Source organism: Gossypium hirsutum, chromosome D12 (genome assembly GCF_007990345.1).
Source record: "Gossypium hirsutum isolate 1008001.06 chromosome D12, Gossypium_hirsutum_v2.1, whole genome shotgun sequence".
Classification (NCBI taxonomy): Eukaryota; Viridiplantae; Streptophyta; class Magnoliopsida; order Malvales; family Malvaceae; genus Gossypium; species Gossypium hirsutum.
The window spans coordinates 38,706-60,171 of NC_053448.1; the positions used below are offsets into that span (position 1 = coordinate 38,706).

General features: G+C 32.1%; 2 protein-coding genes and 1 long non-coding RNA gene across 8 annotated transcripts; 2 read left to right on the forward strand and 1 right to left on the reverse strand.

Annotated features, from left to right (window-relative positions):
• The first annotated feature begins 927 nt into the window (after positions 1–927).
• On the forward strand, positions 928–3,376 carry LOC107930906 (protein MKS1). Of its 6 annotated transcripts, none has more exons than XM_041108083.1 (3): positions 928–1,194; positions 1,299–1,420; positions 1,534–3,376. In XM_041108083.1, exon 3 carries the CDS (start codon positions 2,439–2,441, stop codon positions 3,075–3,077), a length of 639 nt encoding a protein of 212 aa, XP_040964017.1. In that variant the 5' UTR covers positions 928–1,194; positions 1,299–1,420; positions 1,534–2,438; the 3' UTR covers positions 3,078–3,376. The 6 variants fall into 6 exon arrangements, with proteins under 6 accessions (XP_040964017.1, XP_040964018.1, XP_016718159.2 ...); XM_016862670.2 differs by having other exon boundaries at positions 946–1,194; positions 1,586–3,376; XM_041108084.1 differs by lacking the exon at positions 1,299–1,420 and having other exon boundaries at positions 945–1,194; positions 1,586–3,376.
• Positions 3,377–3,724: 348 nt separating this feature from the next.
• LOC107921013 (uncharacterized) lies at positions 3,725–6,830 on the reverse strand. Its single transcript, XM_041107864.1, has 7 exons — positions 6,536–6,830; positions 5,457–5,589; positions 5,218–5,376; positions 5,064–5,153; positions 4,809–4,865; positions 4,313–4,693; positions 3,725–4,181 (listed from the first exon to the last, which is right to left on the reverse strand). The coding sequence occupies exons 2-6, from the start codon at positions 5,568–5,570 to the stop codon at positions 4,343–4,345; spliced, it is 771 nt and encodes a 256-aa protein (XP_040963798.1). The 5' UTR covers positions 5,571–5,589; positions 6,536–6,830; the 3' UTR covers positions 3,725–4,181; positions 4,313–4,342.
• Positions 6,831–12,871: 6,041 nt separating this feature from the next.
• On the forward strand, positions 12,872–15,199 carry LOC121224599 (uncharacterized). The gene is made up of 3 exons (XR_005922174.1): positions 12,872–12,960; positions 13,398–13,471; positions 15,029–15,199. It is a non-coding gene; the product is annotated as an uncharacterized lncRNA (long non-coding RNA).
• Positions 15,200–21,466: the final 6,267 nt, after the last annotated feature.

Consider the following 21,466-nt stretch of genomic DNA (forward strand, 5'->3'; position numbering starts at 1 on the left):
GTGTTTCTATTACTCAGTGTTAGCCTTGTATATTTGCGAGATTTTATCTCTCGCGTCTTTTATGCATCAGTTTGAGGCATGACATGAATACTCGTGGATTCTTTTACTTTTCCTATACTAACATGTTTAGGAATTTCAATGAAATTGTGTAATAAAATGTGAATTAGGATTAAGTGAATTAATGTGTAGAGGTTTCAATGGCCTTCTAGATTTGGCATGTTACTTTCTCTTTGGACAGTCAGGGTATATTGTTTTTTTGGGTAGCAAAAATGGTCATGATGAGAATGGAATTCACAGCAATTGTTCCATTTTCATATGTATATCATCGTGGTCTAATCCATAATTCAAAAGTAAGTAGAGTTCCTAAATTATGGTCTAATCCGTAATTCAAAAGTAAGTGGAGTTCTTAAATTATGCTACTACATAGGTGGCCATCTTAAAGTACAACTTTTTTTTCTCAAGTTGTGCTCCCATTGCTCCAAGACTCAAGAAATATCTACCTAGTATTTTTGTAATTTCTGCTGAGCAGAATACTTTTCCTCTCTGTTTTTAGTTGAGATATATTTCTTTTTGCTAATATGTTCGGTGGGTTTTTGTCAAGGTTGGCTACTAAATCATTATGGGACTTGGGGAAGGGTTTCTGGATTTGATTAGTTAAATTTTGTTTAATCTTAAAAAAAAGTGAATTTTTTATTTTTAATAAAACATTAGTTAAAATATTAAAATTTTAAACATTACAACAATACTCAGAATTTACATGTATTTGATATTTTTTAAAATTTTAATGAATTATATATATTTTTATTTTTTAAATATTTTAATATATTCAAGTAATAGTTAAAAATATTTTCTTTTACAAAGTAAATTATTTTATTATGATAATATTTTTATATATAAAATCAATTAAAAAAACAAATAATAAGATTTTTAAAAGAATGACAAATCTCAAATTTTTTGTTTTCTTTTTTATAAATCCTTAGGCGAAATAAATCCTTTGTCTTCGCCTGTTCATCTCTGTTTTTTGTTTCAGATACACTCGAAGCAAAGCAAAAAGGAAAGTAGGAGGGTTTTGAGGAGAGTGAAAATGGCTGGTCCTGCTTCATCGGAGAGTGAAGTTTGGGTCAGAAGATTGCCCCAGTTCCCACCATTTTTTATCGATGGAAAAAATAAAGCTTCCAATTATTTATGGGAATTGTAAGTCACCCCTGTTTCTTCATATGTTTTAGCTTGGGGATTTTGATTCTTTCATGACAAGGCCTGGAATTTTACCTTCTGCAATTGAAATGTGTAAACTTTAGGTATTATGGGGGATGGGCAGCTCTTAATATATACTTCTTGGGGTTTGCTGGGGTTGTGAAGTTTGGCAATATCGGTATCGGTGGACTTTCTGGAATTTACAATGCGCGTAATTATTGTTTAGGTTGGGTTTGAAGTTCTTTTACTAGTCTATTTTGTGTTCATTCTGGAGTTCTAGTGGTAATTGTTTATTTACTGCAAGTGAGTGTCAAATATGTTACATTGATTCTTATTTAGGGTGGAGAGTTGAAGCTTTGAAACAGAAATGAATTAGCTTTTCCTTGAGCAGGACACCATAAAAGGCCACTTTATAATGACAATACTATCAGGTCTGTATCATGTCTAGGAGTATGATGCTCACAAGCTCATGCACCTAGAGGAACTGATTGATATTTTCCTTTCACACGATTGGCCGCTCGGCATCACTGATTATGGGAACTGCAACAACTTGTTCGCTACAAAAAACATTTCAAAGATGAGGTAATTATAATCAATTGGTGGAAATGCGATGTGAAAGAATGAAAATCTTCATATCAAGCGTATTTAACATATTTTCTTGTTGACCTTTCCTGGTTGCTTGTTGGTTGAAACATATTTTTTAGATCCAGCAATTTACCTTCCGAATAAATTTTAAATTGTTTTGTACAAAGCTACTTTATTTTAAAAAAATCGAGTGTTATTATGGAATTTTTTTAGCATTTTTACTTTTTTAGTACCATGAGTTTTGATTAACTGATGATTGTAGAAATTGATTGAAATTTTCTGTGTAATACACATTTTAATGATTATAGTTTATATAATATTAATTATATTAATTAAGACCATTAGACACCAATTGGCATTTTCCTGCTGAAAGGGAAGAGCAAAAGAACCTTGGGGCCAAAAGAAGCTTATATGATATAATATGAAATTTTAAGTGTGAAATGTGATTGGAGAGAAATTAGAAATAATTAGGGAAAAAAATAAGAAAGAAAGAAAGAATAATTGCATTGACTTTTCTTTTTGGTTCGTGTTTTCCAAAGTCAAATAATTTTGCCTGAAAGTGTTCAAAATGATTCACTTCAAATCTACCAACAAATTTGGTCGCCTCTTTCCCTTCTCCTACCCCGAAAAACCCGTCTCTTCGCCGCTCATCATCAACCATGGACTCTCAATTCCCCGCCGGCGGGACAACCCCAAGGCGTCAGCTACAAATCCAAGGTCCACGCCCAACCCCACTCAAAGTCTGCAAAGACTCCCATAAAATCAAAAAGCCGCCTCACCCACCACCCCACACTGCCGCTGCCTCCATCCCACCACCCGTTGCTGCGGATCAACGCCGTCGGGAGCCGGTTATCATCTACGCGGTCTCCCCCAAAGTCATCCACGCCAAAGAATCCGAGTTCATGTCCATCGTCCAACGCTACACAGGACTTTCATCCGGCAACTTCTCTGGCGATGGTGACGTATCCCCGGCGGCAAGGTTGGCAGTGACCGAAAAAGCGAGTCCGAGCCCGAGAGAGAAAATAGTGGACTCGGGATTTGTGGGAGAAGGTGGGATGGAAGAGGCTCTGATTCGGACACCGACAGGGATACTTTCGCCTGCACCGGAGACGTTGCCGGCAGTGGCGACGGGGACTTTCTTTACGCCAGCTTCGGAAGCGAGAATGATGTCGCCGTGGCATGAGTGGAGCCCGATGTTACAGGGAAGTGCGTTCATGCCAAGCCCTTCTGCATTGCTTTCAGGGCCTTTAATTTCTTCTCCAAATTCCGATTATTTTGCTCAAATTTGGAACTTTTAGCCATTCTTTTTTAATATCTACATCAAATTTTGGCTCTGCAAATTTGGAGATTCCATTATTAGATTCAGGGGCTTCTTAAATTGTAATAATGTTGTTAATAATGTCTTAATGTACTAACTTTTTTTTTCATACATAGCATTATAAAGAGACGAAGAGTTAGAGAAATTAGTATAGGATGGTAAATTTGTTTTGCAAGAGATTTTGTGTCTTTTAATTGTAATTTTATTTTAGTGGTATTTGGATTTGAGTTTTAATTGTAAAATTTGGTAGTTTGTTGGATAATGGAGACTGATTTTTCATTTTTGTTTTTTGTTTTTTCAAGTAATTGAATGAGGATAAGAAGGTGAGGATTTAGGCCAGGTTGGTTCCGTTCAACTTCATCTGCATACCTGATACAATCATGGGGGTTTGGTTTATTTATTTATAATGATTGTTCATCTTCACTCACTAAAATGTGCAATGATATGATTGACAGCCTTTATTTTGTTGTATTGCATTCCTGTCACATTAATTGGTTTCATTAAAATTAGTGATACATATCATTGAACACAAATAATTCCCCCTTATATCTGTTGGTCCATTTCTCGGTTCTTATGTCGGATGCTTTCAATTTTCCAGAAAAAAAGCCTAGCCTAACACACATACACTTTTCTTCAACATATATATAGATGTGAATGCCATTTGCAGAGAAGCATGAGATAGCCAGTTGTTAACACACATATACACTTTTCTTTGACTAAATATGGATGTGAATGCGATTTGTTAATCAAAAGGGGAGGGACCAGAAATGTCCGCTATTGAGTAAATGACAATGTTAAATAATAGTAAAGATTGGTACAGGCTTCAATGTTGAAACCAAAACTCCCAGGGTTCAAATCTTCAGGGAAAGAATTGAAAGGCCCACAACGTCTTGTTGGACGTGGTGTGGGTATGTTTTTGGCACCATTCGGCACTTCTCCCACACGCCCCAGGTGCTTCTCGCGCATGCCAGGCGTTTCCGGAGCTGGCTGGACCCTTCTCCTCCGTTCTGGTGCGGCCTAACATGGTCATGTGCCTGATGTGGGCTGGTTGTGCATACCTGGCCTAGTTCACTTGGTTTGGACCCTGTGGTTCACAAACCTTAGAAAAGCAAGCTTAATCAAGTAAGCATGAGCACTTCTATTTTTAGCCCTGATTGAGCTAGAGCTTTGAAAACAGAAGTCAATCAAGCTCAAAACGAGTTTAGAGCTTCTTACTGCTTGAGAGGGGTTGAATCGATTACACTCCTAATTCTGACTGGAGAGAAAAATACTACTTTCTGCACAACCAAAAGCTGCGGCAGTAACTGTGGTGAAGAACGGATTACCCGTTCCCACTGCAAAAATGACAACCCTTCCTTTCTCCAAATGCATCACAGCCCTTCTAAGTATATATGGCTCTGCAACCTCCGACATACAAAAAGCAATCTGGACACATGTTGGGATGCCAATACTCTCCATTGTTGCTAGAAGAAATACAGCATTCATTACAGTTGCAAACATTCTAGTAAAACAAACGCGGCAATAATACAAATGAGAGAGAAGATTACAGTCATCGCATAAAAGAAATTTCGATGCATAACTAATTCTTTCTTTCAGTTATTCTTTTATAGTCTATTAATAAATGAGCTGATTCTTCCTATGTATAAAATAAAATTTCCAATGTCTTTTGCTACTATAACATAAGAAACATCAAATAAAATAAAACATTTACCCAATGCCCAAGAAGATCCATGAAAAATATGACCCCCCCCCCCGACACAATTGCAACCTACAACAAGTACCTAAAAGGATTTAGTCTCCTTCAGTCAGTAAGCCCATATGACAACCAGCAACTCTTTCTTGCTAAGCAACTTCCTCCCAGTATTTTTAATACCTTCATATGAAAGCATTTTATCAAGTAATTTCAAGTCAGCTCAACTTCATTAATAAGTAAGATAGGTACCATTTTATTTTGTAGTATGAATACTTTATCCTGCTCAAACTTCTTTTTGAAATCCACCCAAATAAAGCAAATATCTTTGTTAGCAATCTCCAATAGCAATGCATGATCTTCAATCTAAAGGTTTAATCATCCCATGCTTTCAATGCAAAATTGACAAAATTAAACATTATATTGCAACAATACACTTGCTAAAACTGAAAAAAGTCAACCAACTTTTAAAACGACTAGAGGAGAAAGAAAAAGGGACAAAGTATATAAATGGAAGAAGGGGCTTCAGACTAGCCTCAATGCCAAAGTGCATCACTGATGCAACCTCCCTTGCAATAGCCATCGTAATCTGTATCCAAGCAGACACTTCAATATTATCAAGAAAAGAAGATACAATACACAAGCTAAAACAATTTTTCGCATCAAAACCTTTCTGTCAATGTTTTGAGAGTGATCTGCAAGTGCTTCTCCACTTACTTTAAGCAAAACCCTTCGCCATATATAAGATGGCTTGTCAACCAATTGCATTCCAAAGGGATCCATAGACACCGTGTGATTATGCCTGCTAAAACAAGGTGGTCAAAAACATTGATAACCAATTGTTTTTAAGAATGTTGAAAAAAAAATGGAGGGTCAGAGAGAAATTCAAGCAGCTGTTCAGCAAACCAAGGTCAGGTGGTTAAAGAATCCACTATACAACTTCAACCACAACCCACGTGTATGAATCAAGAATTTCAATTCAGTAGCTTTAAGAAGAGCAATGAGAGATTGAACGCTCAAGCATGAAAGATTATAATAGCATCCTCAATATACCAAAAAAAGAAAAATGTAAGGAGAATCAATAATTCTGATTCATTAACCAAACAATCACACAAGGAGAAAAACAGAGTCTCAAGTATCATATATGAAGGGGATTCCTAAAATGATTTCTTATGCACGTGAAAGCACCTAACAGCTTAGCTCAAGACCAAGAATCGTTAAGATAAATTCCACATCCCTCATATACCTTTTCAGAAATGTATGAGCACAAAGACATGTACATTGAATGAGTTCTTATGCACTGCTAAGATGAGCACAAAGATATGTTTGACACCATAGTACATTGACCAAGTTTAACATACAACAAGATTGGTTTTGGACATCCAACTGATACAACATGGCTCCAAATACTATGTTAAATGTGCTTGAGAGAATAATTTGATTATTAGGAACAAAAATGACAATTTTGTACACAGTTAAAGTCCACCATAAAATGCTAGCGTCCTTGAAACAATAATTCCATATCACTTTTACATAAGTCATGGTAACAAGTGCAAGAATTTTGGAATTTCCACTTTCTCCTCCTAACTAATGCCCACTTGTTATCAGAACTATAATAGAATTACCAACATAAGTACATAAAATTGAACTACTACAAGACCCAAAGGTTAAGTGAAATCCTACCACTTCACAGAAATTTTCACAAACATCGAAAAGACATAAGCAAAATTGAAATAAAGCATGCTTACCGATGCAGTTCATGAGGTCTGAGAAGAAGCCGAACAGTTGATAACCAACCGTCTAAATGAGCTCTGCTAACTTAAGCTATCTTGATGACGGATTTTTACAGTGGTACGATCCATAAATGATGATCAACCTGAAGAGATTGGACCAAATGAGATGATGGCTAGAAAAGAAGTGGAGACTGCCCCGATAAAACCGGAACATTCTTTTCGGTACTAAAAAACGGGGAATTTAATCGCTACAGAACAAACTGCGCTATGTTGGATCAAATTTGTGCCTCCAAAGGTTTTTGTACTTTTTTTATAACCGTGTTAACTCTTATACACCTGGTAATCTTAAACAGTGACACATAGTAAAGCTGATATCATTATAATATTATAATTCGAACTTTATAAAAATATTTAAAAAATTTAAAAGTATATATCTTCTAATTTTATTTTATTTTTGTAATTTTTATTTTATTTTTATTTATAAAGGTTTATGGTTTTAAAATCTTTTTATATATACTTTTAAAAGTATATCTTTTTATATATACTTTTAATTTATTATTTTTATAAAAGAGTTATGACATTAGCATTATCACGTGTGACTAGCTAAAACTGTCACATGTATCAAACTTAAAACTATTATAAAAAAGTATCAAAACTCTCAACGGAATGAAAATTTAAATACCAACTTTGGAACAAAAAAAACCTATAACTACCAACTTAGGAGAAGGTACCAACTTCGAGGTATCTTGAGTGAAAATTTATGTTTTTGTAAATTAATTGAGTTTATTTTTTAATTTAATTATATTATATTCAAATTGTCATCTATTAGTAATTAACAAAACTCTAACAATAGAAGGTTTTGTTCTCCCAATAGGGGTTTTGCTCCCCATGCTCTACTAAGAGCCAATATTTCTTAAAAGGTTGCCTAAACAATCCTAGTTCACAGAGTTGGGAGCACCTCAATTGGTGATGATATGACTTGCAAGGCTCATGAAGGAGGTGTCAATATAGGGTGTAATATTAATTATGCAAATCACTTGACCTGCATGTAGGGAGAGACTCGAACCACTAACCTAAGGCATATAAGCCACTTGCTTGTATGCGTGAGTCTCCTCCCCCCTCTTCCCGCATAGGTCAAGTGATTTACATAATTAATATTACGCCTTATACTGACACTTTTATTGTGAGTTTCTTAGGTCATATCACCACTAACCAAGAGACACTCAACTTTATGATCCAGGCCTCCTTATGCAACCTCTTAAGGCACGTTGGCTCTCGAAAGAGTATGAGGGATAACCCTCTAGTAAAGGACAATAACTTCTTTTGTTGAGGGTCCAACTAGCTGCTCGGTGGATAACATTTCGAAGACTTCTCCCGAAGGAGTCAACCCCCCTCAATAGGTTATTATCAACTTAAGATTAAGCCTATTTTTATTATTAGTAAAGACCTCAACGTAGTTATTCTTAAAATAATTGTTCCGAACAATAGTTGTTCTCAATTGGAGCTTTTTTACTTTGTAGTTGTTTTGAACTATAGTTATTCTCATTTGTAATTATTCTTGAACAATAGTTAATTTAAACGACGATCATTTTAAACAAGAGTTGTTCTTTCGAAAGAGATATTAAGTAATGTAACATTGATACTTGTTCTTTGAGTTTAATATTTTTATTATATTATATGTATTTATATATTTTGAACATTTAAATAATTGGTAAAACTATTGTACATATCCTTGTACTATAGTACATTGTATATTTAGGTCTTTATATTTTTAAAACGAGTGAACATGTCATTGTACATTAAGAAAATGAGCAATATGATCATTTTGTAATAATTCAAAAAAAAAAGATAGTCAATTTTATAAGTTGGATCAAATTAAATAATGTGGTATTAGTTTAAAATATGACATTGTTATTCACTCAACCCATTATCGTAACATCTCGATATTTCTGGTGTAATTGAACGATACTTTTCTAGGAATATTAAATAATATTTTTCTAGGAATATCAATAGTAAATTTTCGAAGAGAGTAAGTAATTATTAATTAGATAAAGTTACTAGAGTTCAACTTAACACCAGGAAAGAAAATATAAGGAGCAATTTTGGCTAGAGACTAAATTTAGTTTAAGTAAAGTTTGAGGATGTTAGCTTTCATTTTCAATTGTTTTAATATAATAAACTTAATTACAAAATCCCTTAATCAAATTTGTATAAATTATTTTAATCTTATCCAAATATATTTTCAAGTATTACAAACTCAAAAATAAAATTTCTAAATGACATAAAGTTTTTAAAAAAGTTTTTGAGAATTACCAAGTCCTTTAAAATATTTCTAAGCCACATTTTTTAAAATGATTCTAAGCCATATTTTTTAAGGTTCTCAATCTTTTCTGAAGACACAAGCATGTTTGTCTTGAGATAGACCAATATCGAAGCTAAAAATGTTTCAAAAGAATCTTGTCTTAAGACAAAAGGCATATTGTTTCATGACTAGCCAAAAACGAAGCTAATGTATGCTTTAGGTGAGCCTTGCCTCGAGACAATCGGGAAATTGTCTCGAGACATGCCTATTTGTCTTGAGACCTCAAGCTCCAACGATCATAGTTGTTCTTCCTTTCTCAAGACAAGGGTTATATTTCTCTAGACATATTGTTGCAGGTTACATTAAATGCGCAAAATAAATTCTTCCAACAACTAGAAACACCCTCCAACGGCTCCAAATGTCCAAAACTTAGTTAGAGGGTATATATGCAAGTTAAAAACACTTGAAGCCACAAAAGAAGAACATCTAAGTATTGTAATAAAGAGAAAAGCCTCAAATTCTTTATTTATTCATTTCCTCTTGTACATATCTCTTTAGGCGCTTATTGTTAAATATATTTATCATTCTCATTTCAATTCTTTGAGTGAGGTGAGCACTTTTAAGCACACACATTTTGTAATAGCTCGTTTTCCAATTGTGTCAAAAATAGCAGTTTCAAGACTACAAATCCAACGAGTGAGTCTGTAAATATTATTATTTAATATTTAAAAGTCAAATATAGTATTATAATTAAATTTTGAATTGATAATATTTTTTATTTGAATGAATAGTTAAGTTCAAGTGGGTTATCTTTAAAGTTAAGTGGTTTTAGAAACTGAGGTATCGGGACCTCATTTCTATAAAACGAGCTCGTAAATATTTTTATTAAATATTTACAGAGTGATATATAGGGGTATTAAATCTTGGTCTGGAAATTTTATCGTTTAAGTAGCTAATTAGGTAAAAAGGACTAAATCGTAAAATTTAGAAAAGTTGATTTCTATTAATTAAAGGTGTCAATTAACTAGGGAAGCTTAATTAGTTGGATTTAAATGGTAAATATACCATTTGATTCTTTAGTGGACGATTGTGCCTAACATTTAATTAATTTTCATGCTATTATATGAAGAGCAAATTGGTAATTATTTAAATAAATTAAACAATTAAACAAAGAAAGAAAATGATCATCTTCCTCATTTCCTTGTTTGACTGGTTTCACCATGGAAGGAAAGGTTTGAAGCTTCGGCTAGAGTTCTTCCATGTATGTATGAGTATTTGATTTCTGTTTTTAATGATTTTTATGTTTTTGTTATCGTTTTAGCTTAATTTAGCTAACCCGAGGGTCAATTTATAAATTGTTAGAAATTTAGGGATTTTACATGAATGAATTTGAAATTTTTGTGTAATTGGTTGATAGTATATTTAACTTGGTTGTTGAATAAACTTATTTTGTTAAAGGATTTTTGATGAATTAGTGTTAATGGATTAAATTGAGAGAAAGGTAAATACCTCATGATAATATTGTAAAATTATGTTAAATAATGGGCTGTTTTGAGACCCTAGGAATTCGGTTGGCTTGGAATGTGTTTAAATAAGGTTAATTTCGTAATTTTTAGGTTTAGAGATTAAATTGTATAAAATGTAAATGTTTGGAGGTAAATGTACAAAATTGTAAATAAGAAGATATATGTATTGAATTTAAAAATATGTTGAGGTTAATAATTGGAATAAAATTTACTTTATAGATCAAGAACAAGTACATAATCGTGGAAAAGGGAAAGTTATTGATTAGTCCCTAAATTTTGCCATCTCTACAGTTTAGCCCTAGTAAATCCATATGGTTTAAATTAGAACAATTCATAATATTATATTGATTTTTGCGTTGTAGTATGTTAATAAATATATAGATGTAATTTAATTGTTATAAATTGGTATAGGGTGAGAAAAATAAATTGAATTGAAAAGAGTTATACGATTACCTATATTGAGTTCAAATGAACATATGATAGGATACAATTGACATGCTAATATATTATATTATGCGCGATACGAGATTGACTTGTGATGAGATGATGATTATTGACTTGTTACTATCGACTGAATATACCGAAGTCCAGCATTTGCTGCGACTATCGTGTTATATTTACAGTGATCTGGCGTGTTATCGGGGGCGGATGTAAAGCCTTCGGGCTTGGCACTTGGTGCCCAGGTGTGTTCTCAGATGGAAAGCTCGTTTGATCATTCTGGTGTGTTTTGGATGGATAACCGTGTATCCATATCTGTTATACCACTCATCGGGCCAAATTTTTAATGGTTAAATGATTTAATGATGATAGGTAACTGATATTTGGTTATGATTTCTTGTGAAAGACTTGTACTTGTGTTTATGGTTTCCGATATTTTATGGTGACTTGTTAATGGTTGATATTGTATAAATGAGGTGGTTAAATGACTTGTATGTATGAAACTCACCTATTGAATGGCTGTGATTGATAGGGTTAATGTTAGCTATTGATTTTGTTAATTATAAAATCGTGGTTATACGGTAAGTTATAACATTTCAACTTGTGAACTTACTAAGCTCGTAAAAGCTTACTCGTGTTGTTTTTCTTGACTTCTTGTAGATCTTGTTTTGCAAAACTGGGCAATCGGATCAAGTGGAAGATCACACTATCCAACTATCTTCAGTAGTTTTTGAAAATGTTTACTTTGGGATATGTGACATATAATAGGAGTATCTTGTAATTTGTCTATAAGTGTTCATTATAAGTGGCATATTGTATACTTTTTTTTAAGTTGATTGTTTGTGGCCAATAATGTGTTTGATCATAGCATGATTTAGAGATTTTAATGTGATATTGAAATTGATATATGGTGGATTTAACTTGATGGCATGAAATGTAATAGGTGCTTTGTAAATGTGTTGGTTACTAGTTACTTGTGATAGATGCCATACTTGAATAATTTTGGTTTTGAATAGGTTTTGGTTTATGTGTATATATGCCTATGATATTTGGCTTGTAATGGTTCATAAATAAGTGTTTTTGGTTATTTGGTTGTATGCTACTATTGAATGATTGTAATATGGTAGAAGTAAACTTGAATGGTATGTATGAATTGTAAAATTTGCATGTGTTCTTAGTAAAGAATTATAGGCTTTGTATACAGCTTGGTTGAAAAATTGAATTGTGGTGTCAATGAAGACACACTGGTGAGGCACTTAAGATGTATATTTTGGCATACTTTAGGCTTGTTAAATGTGTTTTTAAGATATGAGATTGATTGGTTTTGATTTGGCTTGATACCTAAGTTTTGAATGAAAATGTGCCTTGTTTTGCAAACTTTTTAACTGTAACAGCCCAATTTTCAGTAGTGTCAGAATAGTGATTTGAGATCACTAAATTTGATGAAAAAGTTAGAAAAAGTTTATTAATTAATAATTATAAGTTAAGCGTGATTTTATAAATATTTTTGAATTAGTGAATTTTGTGATTTAAAAGAAATTATTAGGTAAATTGGGTCGAAAACGAGGTATCGAGACCTCGATATTATAAACTGAGCCGTAAATATTTTTATAAATATTTACGGAGTGTCATTAGGGTAGTATTAAAGTTTCGTTAAAAAATTTTAATGTTCCGATGGTTAATTGATTAAAAGATAGAATTGAAAAAAGTATTCCCGGGAATTCGTTTTGATAAATCGGACTCGTAAATATTTATTATAAATATTACGAAGTTAGTTGTGTAGTTAATTAGGTTTTAATTAAGTGAATTTGTCTAAATTGAGGTTAATTATGAAAAATGATTAAATTGCAATAGAGACAAAAGTTTAATTATAGATTAAAGAAAGTTAAAAGGACCAAATAGGCAATTATGCCATCAGCCTAAATTGAGGCGTCATAAGAAAAGAAATATCTAAGATATTTTTAATTTACAATATATTATATATTATGTTTACTTAAATAATAAGTATATTGTTATATTATATTATTATAATAATAAAACAAGAAATAAAAGAGAAAGAAACAAAATTGAAAAACGAAACAGAGAAGCAAAACAAAAATTGAGAAAGAAAAACAGAAAGAAGAAAAAGAACGAGAGCCACGGTTTAGGGGTTTCAAAAGTTCTAAATTTAATTGGTAAGTTAATTTAGTCCCTTTTTCTTGTAATTTGATATTTTTGGAATTCTAGAATAAAATAATAGTTGATTTAAGTTGAAATTTTAAAAGTTAGTAAATTTTTAGATGTTGTTTATGTTGAATAAATTGAAGAATTAGGGATTAAATTGATTGAATTGCAAGTTAGAAGTTAGTAAATGGTTGATTTGTAAAATAAATTATATGCTTTGAATTAATAGGGACTAAATTGAGAGAATTTCAAAATTAGGGATTTATGGTGAAAATGAAGAGTTAAAATGAGTTTATAGTAAGAATTAAGAGAGAATATGGAGTTAGATTGGGAAAATAAAATTAGTATTGATAAGGGATTAAATTAGAATTTAGGTAAAGTTTAGGTATAAATGGAAATATTTTAATGAAATTATGTATTAATGATTTTTAATTGTTTAATTATGTAGCTAATGTCGTGCAAGAGTCATTGTCCGATAAAGGAAAGGAGAATGTGGACAAGGAGTGATTCGAGAAAATTTAGGTTAGTATTACCATAATTCGAATTTAATTATTAATTGTTGAAATTTAAATTAATATACATGATAAACAAATTGAGGTGAGTATCATGATTGAATTGAATGAAAAAATATATATACGTATTGGTATTGAATTTATTGATAGTAATTGTTGAATTTTGAATAATATGTTTAGTAAATAAAAATAAGGTGAATATCGATATTGAATTAAATGAATTAAAAATATGAATAGAATAAAAGTAAATTAAATTATGATTATGTGTGAATATGTAAATTGTGTATAGATTGAAAAGTGGTTTGAATTGAATCAAAGTATGATTATATGTGAATATCTGAAATATGTATTGGTATTGAATTGTATATTGATTAGAAAGTGGGAAGTGAATCTGAATTGAATTGTGATATGAATACCCTATTAACTAGTCGGGCTGAGTCGAATATAGTTGGCATGCCATAGGATTGGAAGTGTTCAGGGGATTGGAAGTGTTCAGGGGTACTTCGACCTCGAGTCAATGAGACACTGGGTGTCACTATATTTCTTCGGATAGTTTCGATGATGTACTGGGTACCAACTTTCTTCGGCTCTGCCGATGAGACACTGGGTGTCACTTTATTGCTTCGAACTATCCGATGAGGCACTGGGTGCCATTCTGGTGTATGTAGTTGGATCCGTGTATCCGCCAAGGTCCAAGTCAAGTTAATAGGGGTAAATGAATAATCTTGATAATATAAATTTTATTGAATGATCTTGAATATGAATCGAAATTAGATATTAAATTGAGATGTGGAAATGAAAAGTATGAACCATGGGTTCAAGAAATAGATAATGATATAGTTCATGAAATGGTTTTGGTAGTATGAGATGATGTAAAAATATAAGTAAAGAAAAGCAAATTGAAATAGCTATGGTTGAGAAATGAGAAGGGAAAATAAAATGATTTGAAATAGTGAAATAATATGTGAATTTAATTGAATACAAGTTATTGAAATTTATTTATGGATTTAATGTATAAATTGAGTGTTAAAAGATTATAAGTGTAAATTGATCATAAATGAACGAATCGAATTGAAAGATAGTTATTATTATTGTTGTTGTTGAAACAAGTTGATTTAATGTATTAAATGTTTATTGAAAGATTAACGGTATAAATTGAATTAAGAAATAGTGTATGAGTTAATTTGAATACAATTTTATAAAATTAGTTGTTATTATTATTATTATTATTATTGAAACATATTAGTCTAAATGTTTAATTTGATTATTAAAAGCTTTAAAGTATAAATTGAATATAAATAGAAATGATAATGAATGAGTTGATAAATTGATTGAATTTGTATGAATTGGAATGAGTTATTAGAATGAGATGTTGAAAAATCCAATGGAATTGTGATAGTGAAATAAGGTATGAGTACAATGCTTATTGTTATTAATTATCAAGTTGATTTAAAGTATGAGACAATTAATGAATAATTGTAGACATAAATTAAATGTATATAATTTATCGATTAATGTTATTAATTTGAATTATGGTAATACACCGTATGGTTGTTTCTGTGCGCAGGTTAGTAGAAAGCCAGTGTCCGGTCCAGCATCCAGAGCAATCCCGACCTCAGAGAAATTTTAGTGATGTACTTTTGTTTTGATAATGTGGCATGTACCTAGGTGATGTATAGGTTAAGTATAAGAGTTTTGTTATTACTGTTGTAGAATGATGTTTAAATTGGTTATAAGTATGAAATGGAACTAATATGACATATTTGATTAAAGCATGCTATGTCTGTTATTTATTTGTGAATTAGTTATAAGTTATTCGATATGTCTGGTAATGCTCCATAACCCTATTCTAGTGACGGTTTGGGGTTAGAGGGTGTTACATTAGCGAACACACGGCCTAGGGCATGGACTGTCACACGGTTATATGCCTTATTTATTTTTTTAGTGCAGATGACCATGTGACCTTGAGCTACACGGTCACAGTGAGTTACACGGCTTGGCCACATGGTTGTGTGACCTTATATTACATGGGTACAATTAGTTACATGGTCTGCATACATAAACGTGTGAAATAGTCATATGGGTGTGTCGAGTAGCCACAAAACCATGTTCTGAGCCACACGGTTTGGGCTTTGTCACACGGCCGTATGACCCCTATTATCAAATATTTTTAAATTATTCCTTTTTTTTTGTTTTGTATCAAAATGACCATTGGTTGTTCTTAAATTATTTTTAAGGCCCTGTAGGCCTGATTTAAGGCCAATAATTATATTTATGCTCTGAATGACATTTGAATTTGATTATATGTTATTTAATTTGATATTTGAATGGTTAAATGTTAGTAATTGTTATGATTTGCGTTGTAATGCTCCATAACCCTAATCTAGCGACGGAGATAGGTTAGGGGTGTTACACCTTTAATATGTCTTCATTATTTACATCATTCCTTTGTACTTGCTAAATGATACTTAAGGTTTTTGAGGTATAAAACCTAAAGTAATTTGTTAAGGGTTATAATTAAGCCTTGTAAAAGCTAGAGGGTTCTAGTTTAGCCAGTAAAACTAGGGGGAAAGTTTTATCTTAGCCTTATGAAAAAAAATAGGGATTGCAAAGGTTATACCTTTTCCTTGAAAGGTAATAATTCAAGTATAATGAATTGGGAAATCCTTGGTTGAGGTATACCAAAGTAGTAGAGGTAGGTAATTAGGATCGAACCATTATAAATTGAATTGTCCAAACTTTTCTTCCATTTCCTTATAATTTAGAAAAGTTTAAAATACCAGTTCACCCTCTTTAGTATTTTTAGGCCTAACATTAGTATCAGACCTAGCTTTCCATCAAATGTTTTATCACCGAAAGAAGCAATTCTAGGAGAAAATATTGAGATTGAATATGACACAAGATTTTGGCTCAATTAGCATAAGTGAAGGTTAATCCATTATGAGACTCCCTACTTCAATGGAAAGAGCTATTCTTATTGAAAAACAAGGGTGAAGCTCTTCATTCAAGCCAATGACTTTCATGTGTGGAGAATTATCTCAAATGGTGATTTAAAGGACACCAATAATGAAGATGAATGGGAAGATGGTGACAAGAAGAAGGCTCAATTAAATTCCAAGGCCATGCACACTCTCTTTTGTGTAATAAAGCCTAATGAGTACAATAGAGTGTCCCGATGTCAAAGTGCCCAGGAGATTCGGGACAAGTTTGCCATTACTCATGAAGGAACAAGCTAAGTAAAAGATGTTGAATTTGGTGCCCTATGTGTAGTATTTTATCTATGTACACTTTTATTTTTTTCGGTGTGGTTAATTCTTTGATAAGATGTGACATTTTTATAATTATTAGCATGTTTTGGGTTATGTATGAGAATGAATGTAATTTTTTTATTTTTTTATTTAAATGATTAAGTAATTTTGTTAAAGTTTTTATTCCTAGAAATTCGGTTGTAATCATTATTTATTTTTCCAAGATATATAATTAGATTGTGAACTATCATCTTTACGTAAGAATTATTTTATTTATTTACTTTTAGAATAATTCATGTAATCTAGAAACAGACATAAGTGTTATATAACTGTTTTTCGACGAATCTTAGAGAACCAAGAGGTATCCAAGACTGATTGAGACGATGCAAACCCAACCTAGCAAATTGGAAAAAAATCGATGGTGGATCAATGACGAAAGTCGTTGGTGGTCCGATAGTGGTGACCGATGATGATGCGGAATCCCGGATCTAAACACAAGAGAAACACAAATTAGAAATAAAAACGAGAATAAATAAAATTATTTAAATAATAAAAAAGAAAAAAAAGGATAGATTTGCCCTATGGAACCCTTGGTTAACTTGTAACAAAAAATGCCAATGATTGATCGGTTCCCTACGAAACCCCTAGAAGAAGAACCTCTAGAAACACCGATGAACGGGAAAGAAATTTGAATATTTGTAACTCTGAAATACCCTCGAAAGTAACAAACTCCACACTAAATAGCAAGAGAAGAATCACTCTACTCTCAAAAATTTGCCTTACACAAATTTGGAAGAAAACAAAATACTCCCTTTTTTTATTCCCCCCTCAATGTGTAGAGAGCAAGCCTATTTATAGGCAAATTACAAGAGTAATTGAATCCTAATAAAACTCTTTTGAAATTATCTAAGAAAATAATTGAATCCTAATAAAACTCTTTTAAAATTATCTAAGAAAATAAATAATAACCTAACCAATAAAATTACTTAACTCATAAGTGATGTGTCCCAACCAATGAGAATTAAGTAAATAATAATAATAAGATACATAAAAGATTAATCCACCAATTTATGGGCTTTCACTATTCCCAGATTGGTCCAGTGGATTGCATTCCCGTATTTGTCAACGTCACGAACATGATGAATTAAATTTGTAGCAACAAAGTCTTGGACAAAAGCATTCATCTTTGATTTTTATTGTCGTGCCTTGCTTCGAGTGACTGGACCACTAGGAAAAACAACCCCTTGAGTGTCACCTCCTTGGCTCGTATCAGATGATGACAGCTCAACAATGGTTTGGAGGTGGCCAACAATAAGCCAGCGATCCTCGATGGTGGTGATGACGGTGGTTTGACGACAATGATGGTGACATCAATCGTAATGCCAGTGAATGTCCGTAGTGGCAATAATAGTTCGATAGTAGATCCCTTTGGTGGTTTTCAAGTCATTAGTGGTTTTGAGGGAAAACCCACGAAATCAGAATATTTAGCTTTCAACCAGAAGACCTAAATTATGCTTTAGGGTAACCGTTGTATTTTTATTTTTTATTTTTCTAGGATGGAAACATGAAAACTTTGGCTGGTTAGAGTCATTTAAATTTATGCTTTTATTGACTACAAAAGTATGTTCATACATATGTACAATAAGAATGCCATATAGTTTAGAAGAATAACGCCACATGTACTTGTCATGCATTTGTTAATCATTCATGATTGAAATCGGACATTAAAAGCCTTACATGTTTTTAAAAGATTGAGTTGGAGAAGGTCCCTAAATAAAACTTACGACCTCTATCAATGGTCTCTTGTGATGGCATGACAATTTAACTACCCACGGTAGGATTTTTATGTGGATTTCACTGAAGAGATTTGTGACACCCCTAACCCGATCGGAACGGACCTACCCAAATTTGAAGTATTACATTAGCCACCTAAGTGACTCTCCAGCTAATGACCACCCAAGACACACCCCGACCTTATAACACCTCAATTTTATCTAATTATTAATTATTTGTGATTGCGGAAGCAAATTATGAGCCAATTTTAAAATTTTCCTAGGTAATTTAACCATAATCATTAACCAGTTAAAGCTACTATCAAGTTAGCAAAAAACATACATCATCATCTTAAGTCAAAAGTATATTTAGACATAATTTGGTATTAAAACTAACACAACCTAGGTACATGCCAGATAACTATTGAAAGAAAATACACATACGTCGTGAGTCCAGAATTCTCCATTAGATGCTAAAGAGTATGCTTGGGATTCTCGAATTGATCCTAACTTGTGCATGAAAAATAATATAATTAATCTTATGCAAATTCAGACATTCAATTTGTATTCAAACTCATGCCATTTATATCAAACACCTTCAATTCCAAACATTCATACCAATCTTAAATGCCTATTCAATTGCACATTCATGTTTACTTATTATAGACTTTACATATTTTCTTACAACTCTATTAATCACATAGGTGATTAAACCTACCATTCACATCACAATCACAAATCCATCGTTTAGTATACATTTCATATTCATATATGATCAATTCCATATTCTCATTTCAACAATTTTTGAGTCTATTGATCTGCCATAATTCGGTGTAGTAGATTAAACTAATTCCCACATTTTAGGAGCTTAAAAATAAGCATTACCATTAGGTTTTAATTATGTTTATTAAGTTTAATTAAATTCAATAAAATGTGAAATTTGAGTTTTTTTATTGACCTTAGGGGCTGAATGAAGCCTAAGAGTGAGCTAATGAACTTTGTAAGTGTATAGGAGACCATTAAAAGGCGTGCTAAACTGATATTGGTTGCTAGGTTGCAACATAGAGAGCAGAATAAATGAATTTCAAGACTGCCTTCGATGTCGCGACACAGCCTAAGGGTGTCACAGCATACCTCTGAAAACACCATGAAGAGGATCATACTAACTTCTACGTCACGACACAAGTCCTGATGTGTCACGACATCAGCTCTGAATGGGAATTAATGCAAGTCGAGGGCATTTTGGTCGACATAATCTAACTTTAAACTCGAAAACGTCAACTAACCTAGGGTTAAGGATGACAGCCACCCCAAATCTATAAATAGGCTCATTTGGCACGTGTTATGGACATCAATTATTTAGCTTAGAATCTCTCTTTTTAATTCTAGTGTATTTTTTTCTCTTTTCTTACGTTTTAGATTTATTTCAGTTTGTTCTTTGTTTTATCTCGGGAAATCTGGTTTGTGGGTGCGATCAGACTTTGTGGATTCACTCTTGTTCTTAATACAAATCAGGTTTTTTCTTAAACTTTATATTCTCAATTCAATTATTATGTTTACATTCTATATAAACTTTATATTGTTTACAAAAACCATGAGGAACTAATCCCTCTATGCGGGATTAGCTAGTGGATGTATGATGTATTGATTGTTTTGTAGGGTTACTCAACGGATCAGCTGCTCGAGAAAGGGAGAACCTAAACCCTAGGGTTGATGACCCTTGGAAGTTATCAAGGTGGGAATTAACCCAAAATTGATATGGCCTATCCGTGAACACCTTAACCCCGAGCCGGTCTGGACTATGAGATCGAAAGATAAGTAGTCTTTATTGACTCGTTATTCTAATAGATGTATAGGAAGATCCTGCTAGGTTATCAACTAGTTGATTAATGAGGAGCGCGAAGTGATAGTTGATCAAGATTATCGAAGTGAGATAATCACCAATAATTAGATCAAATCAATTTTACTTTTCAAATTCCCAATATTATTTGCTTTTATTATTTTTATTACTATTTTTATAAAAACCCCAAAAATCCCTACTATTTATATTTTCATAATATAACCTATTTCAAGTACTAATTAGATCATTTGGTGTTTAGGTTGAAAATTGATCTAGTACTATCCTCCTTTGGGTATGATCCTCGGAGTACTCACCTATTCCGTTGTAACTATATTACAACCTTGTAATAGCCTTTTTTTCTGTGGTGTCAGAAATAGTGGTTTCAGGGCTACAAATCTGACAAGTGAGCCCGTAAATATTATTATTTAATATTTACGACTCAATTATAGTATTAAAATAAATTTTGAATTGGCAATTTATGCTATTTGAACGAATTATTAGGTTCAAGTGGTATGACCTTAAAGTCAAGTGGTTTTAAAAAATGAGATATTGGGACCTCGTTTCTATACACTGAGCCGTAAATATTTTATTAAATATTTATGGAGTGTTATTAAGGTTGTATTAAAGTTTTGTTCAAAAATTTTAATGTTTAAATGATTAATTAATTCGAAAGGACTAAATTGTAAATATGTAAAATTTAATAGCTATAGCTTTATTTGTATTTAATGGATATAAAAGCATGAAATAAGGGCCTTAAGTAGTAATTCAACCAAATTTAAAGTTAATGGATGATCATGGCTTGGCATTTGGTGAAATTTGGTTTAATATTTAAGGGTAAAATGGTAATTAGCCAATTAAACTTAAAATTAAATAAGGAAGAAGATATCATCTTTTTAATTTGGAGAAAGGATGATCAAAACACAAATTTTTATAGGGAAGAAGCATGCATCCAAATTGATTTTGATGCATGCTAAGTGTTTTGACTCCATTTTTAATGATTTTTATGTTTTTAGGCTCGTACTAGCTTAATCTAGCTAACTCGAGGATCAATTTGTTAAATTATCAAATTTTATGAATTTGAGATGTTCTTGAAAGTTTATGGTAGAATCTTAAGCTTGGTTGCTAGATAGAACTTTTTGTAAAGT

Bases quoted from the DNA above. Each gene is read 5' to 3' on its own strand.
- LOC107930906 (XM_041108083.1), top strand. From the start codon at position 2,439: ATGGACTCTCAATTCCCCGCCGGCGGGACAACCCCAAGGCGTCAGCTA.
- LOC107921013 (XM_041107864.1), bottom strand. From the start codon at position 5,570: ATGGATCCCTTTGGAATGCAATTGGTTGACAAGCCATCTTATATATGG. The intron at 5,377-5,456 runs GTTTTGATGCGA...GCTTGGATACAG, and splicing joins CTCAAAACATTGACAGAAAG to ATTACGATGGCTATTGCAAG. The intron at 5,154-5,217 runs GTTGCAATATAA...TTAAACCTTTAG, and splicing joins TCAGTTTTAGCAAGTGTATT to ATTGAAGATCATGCATTGCT.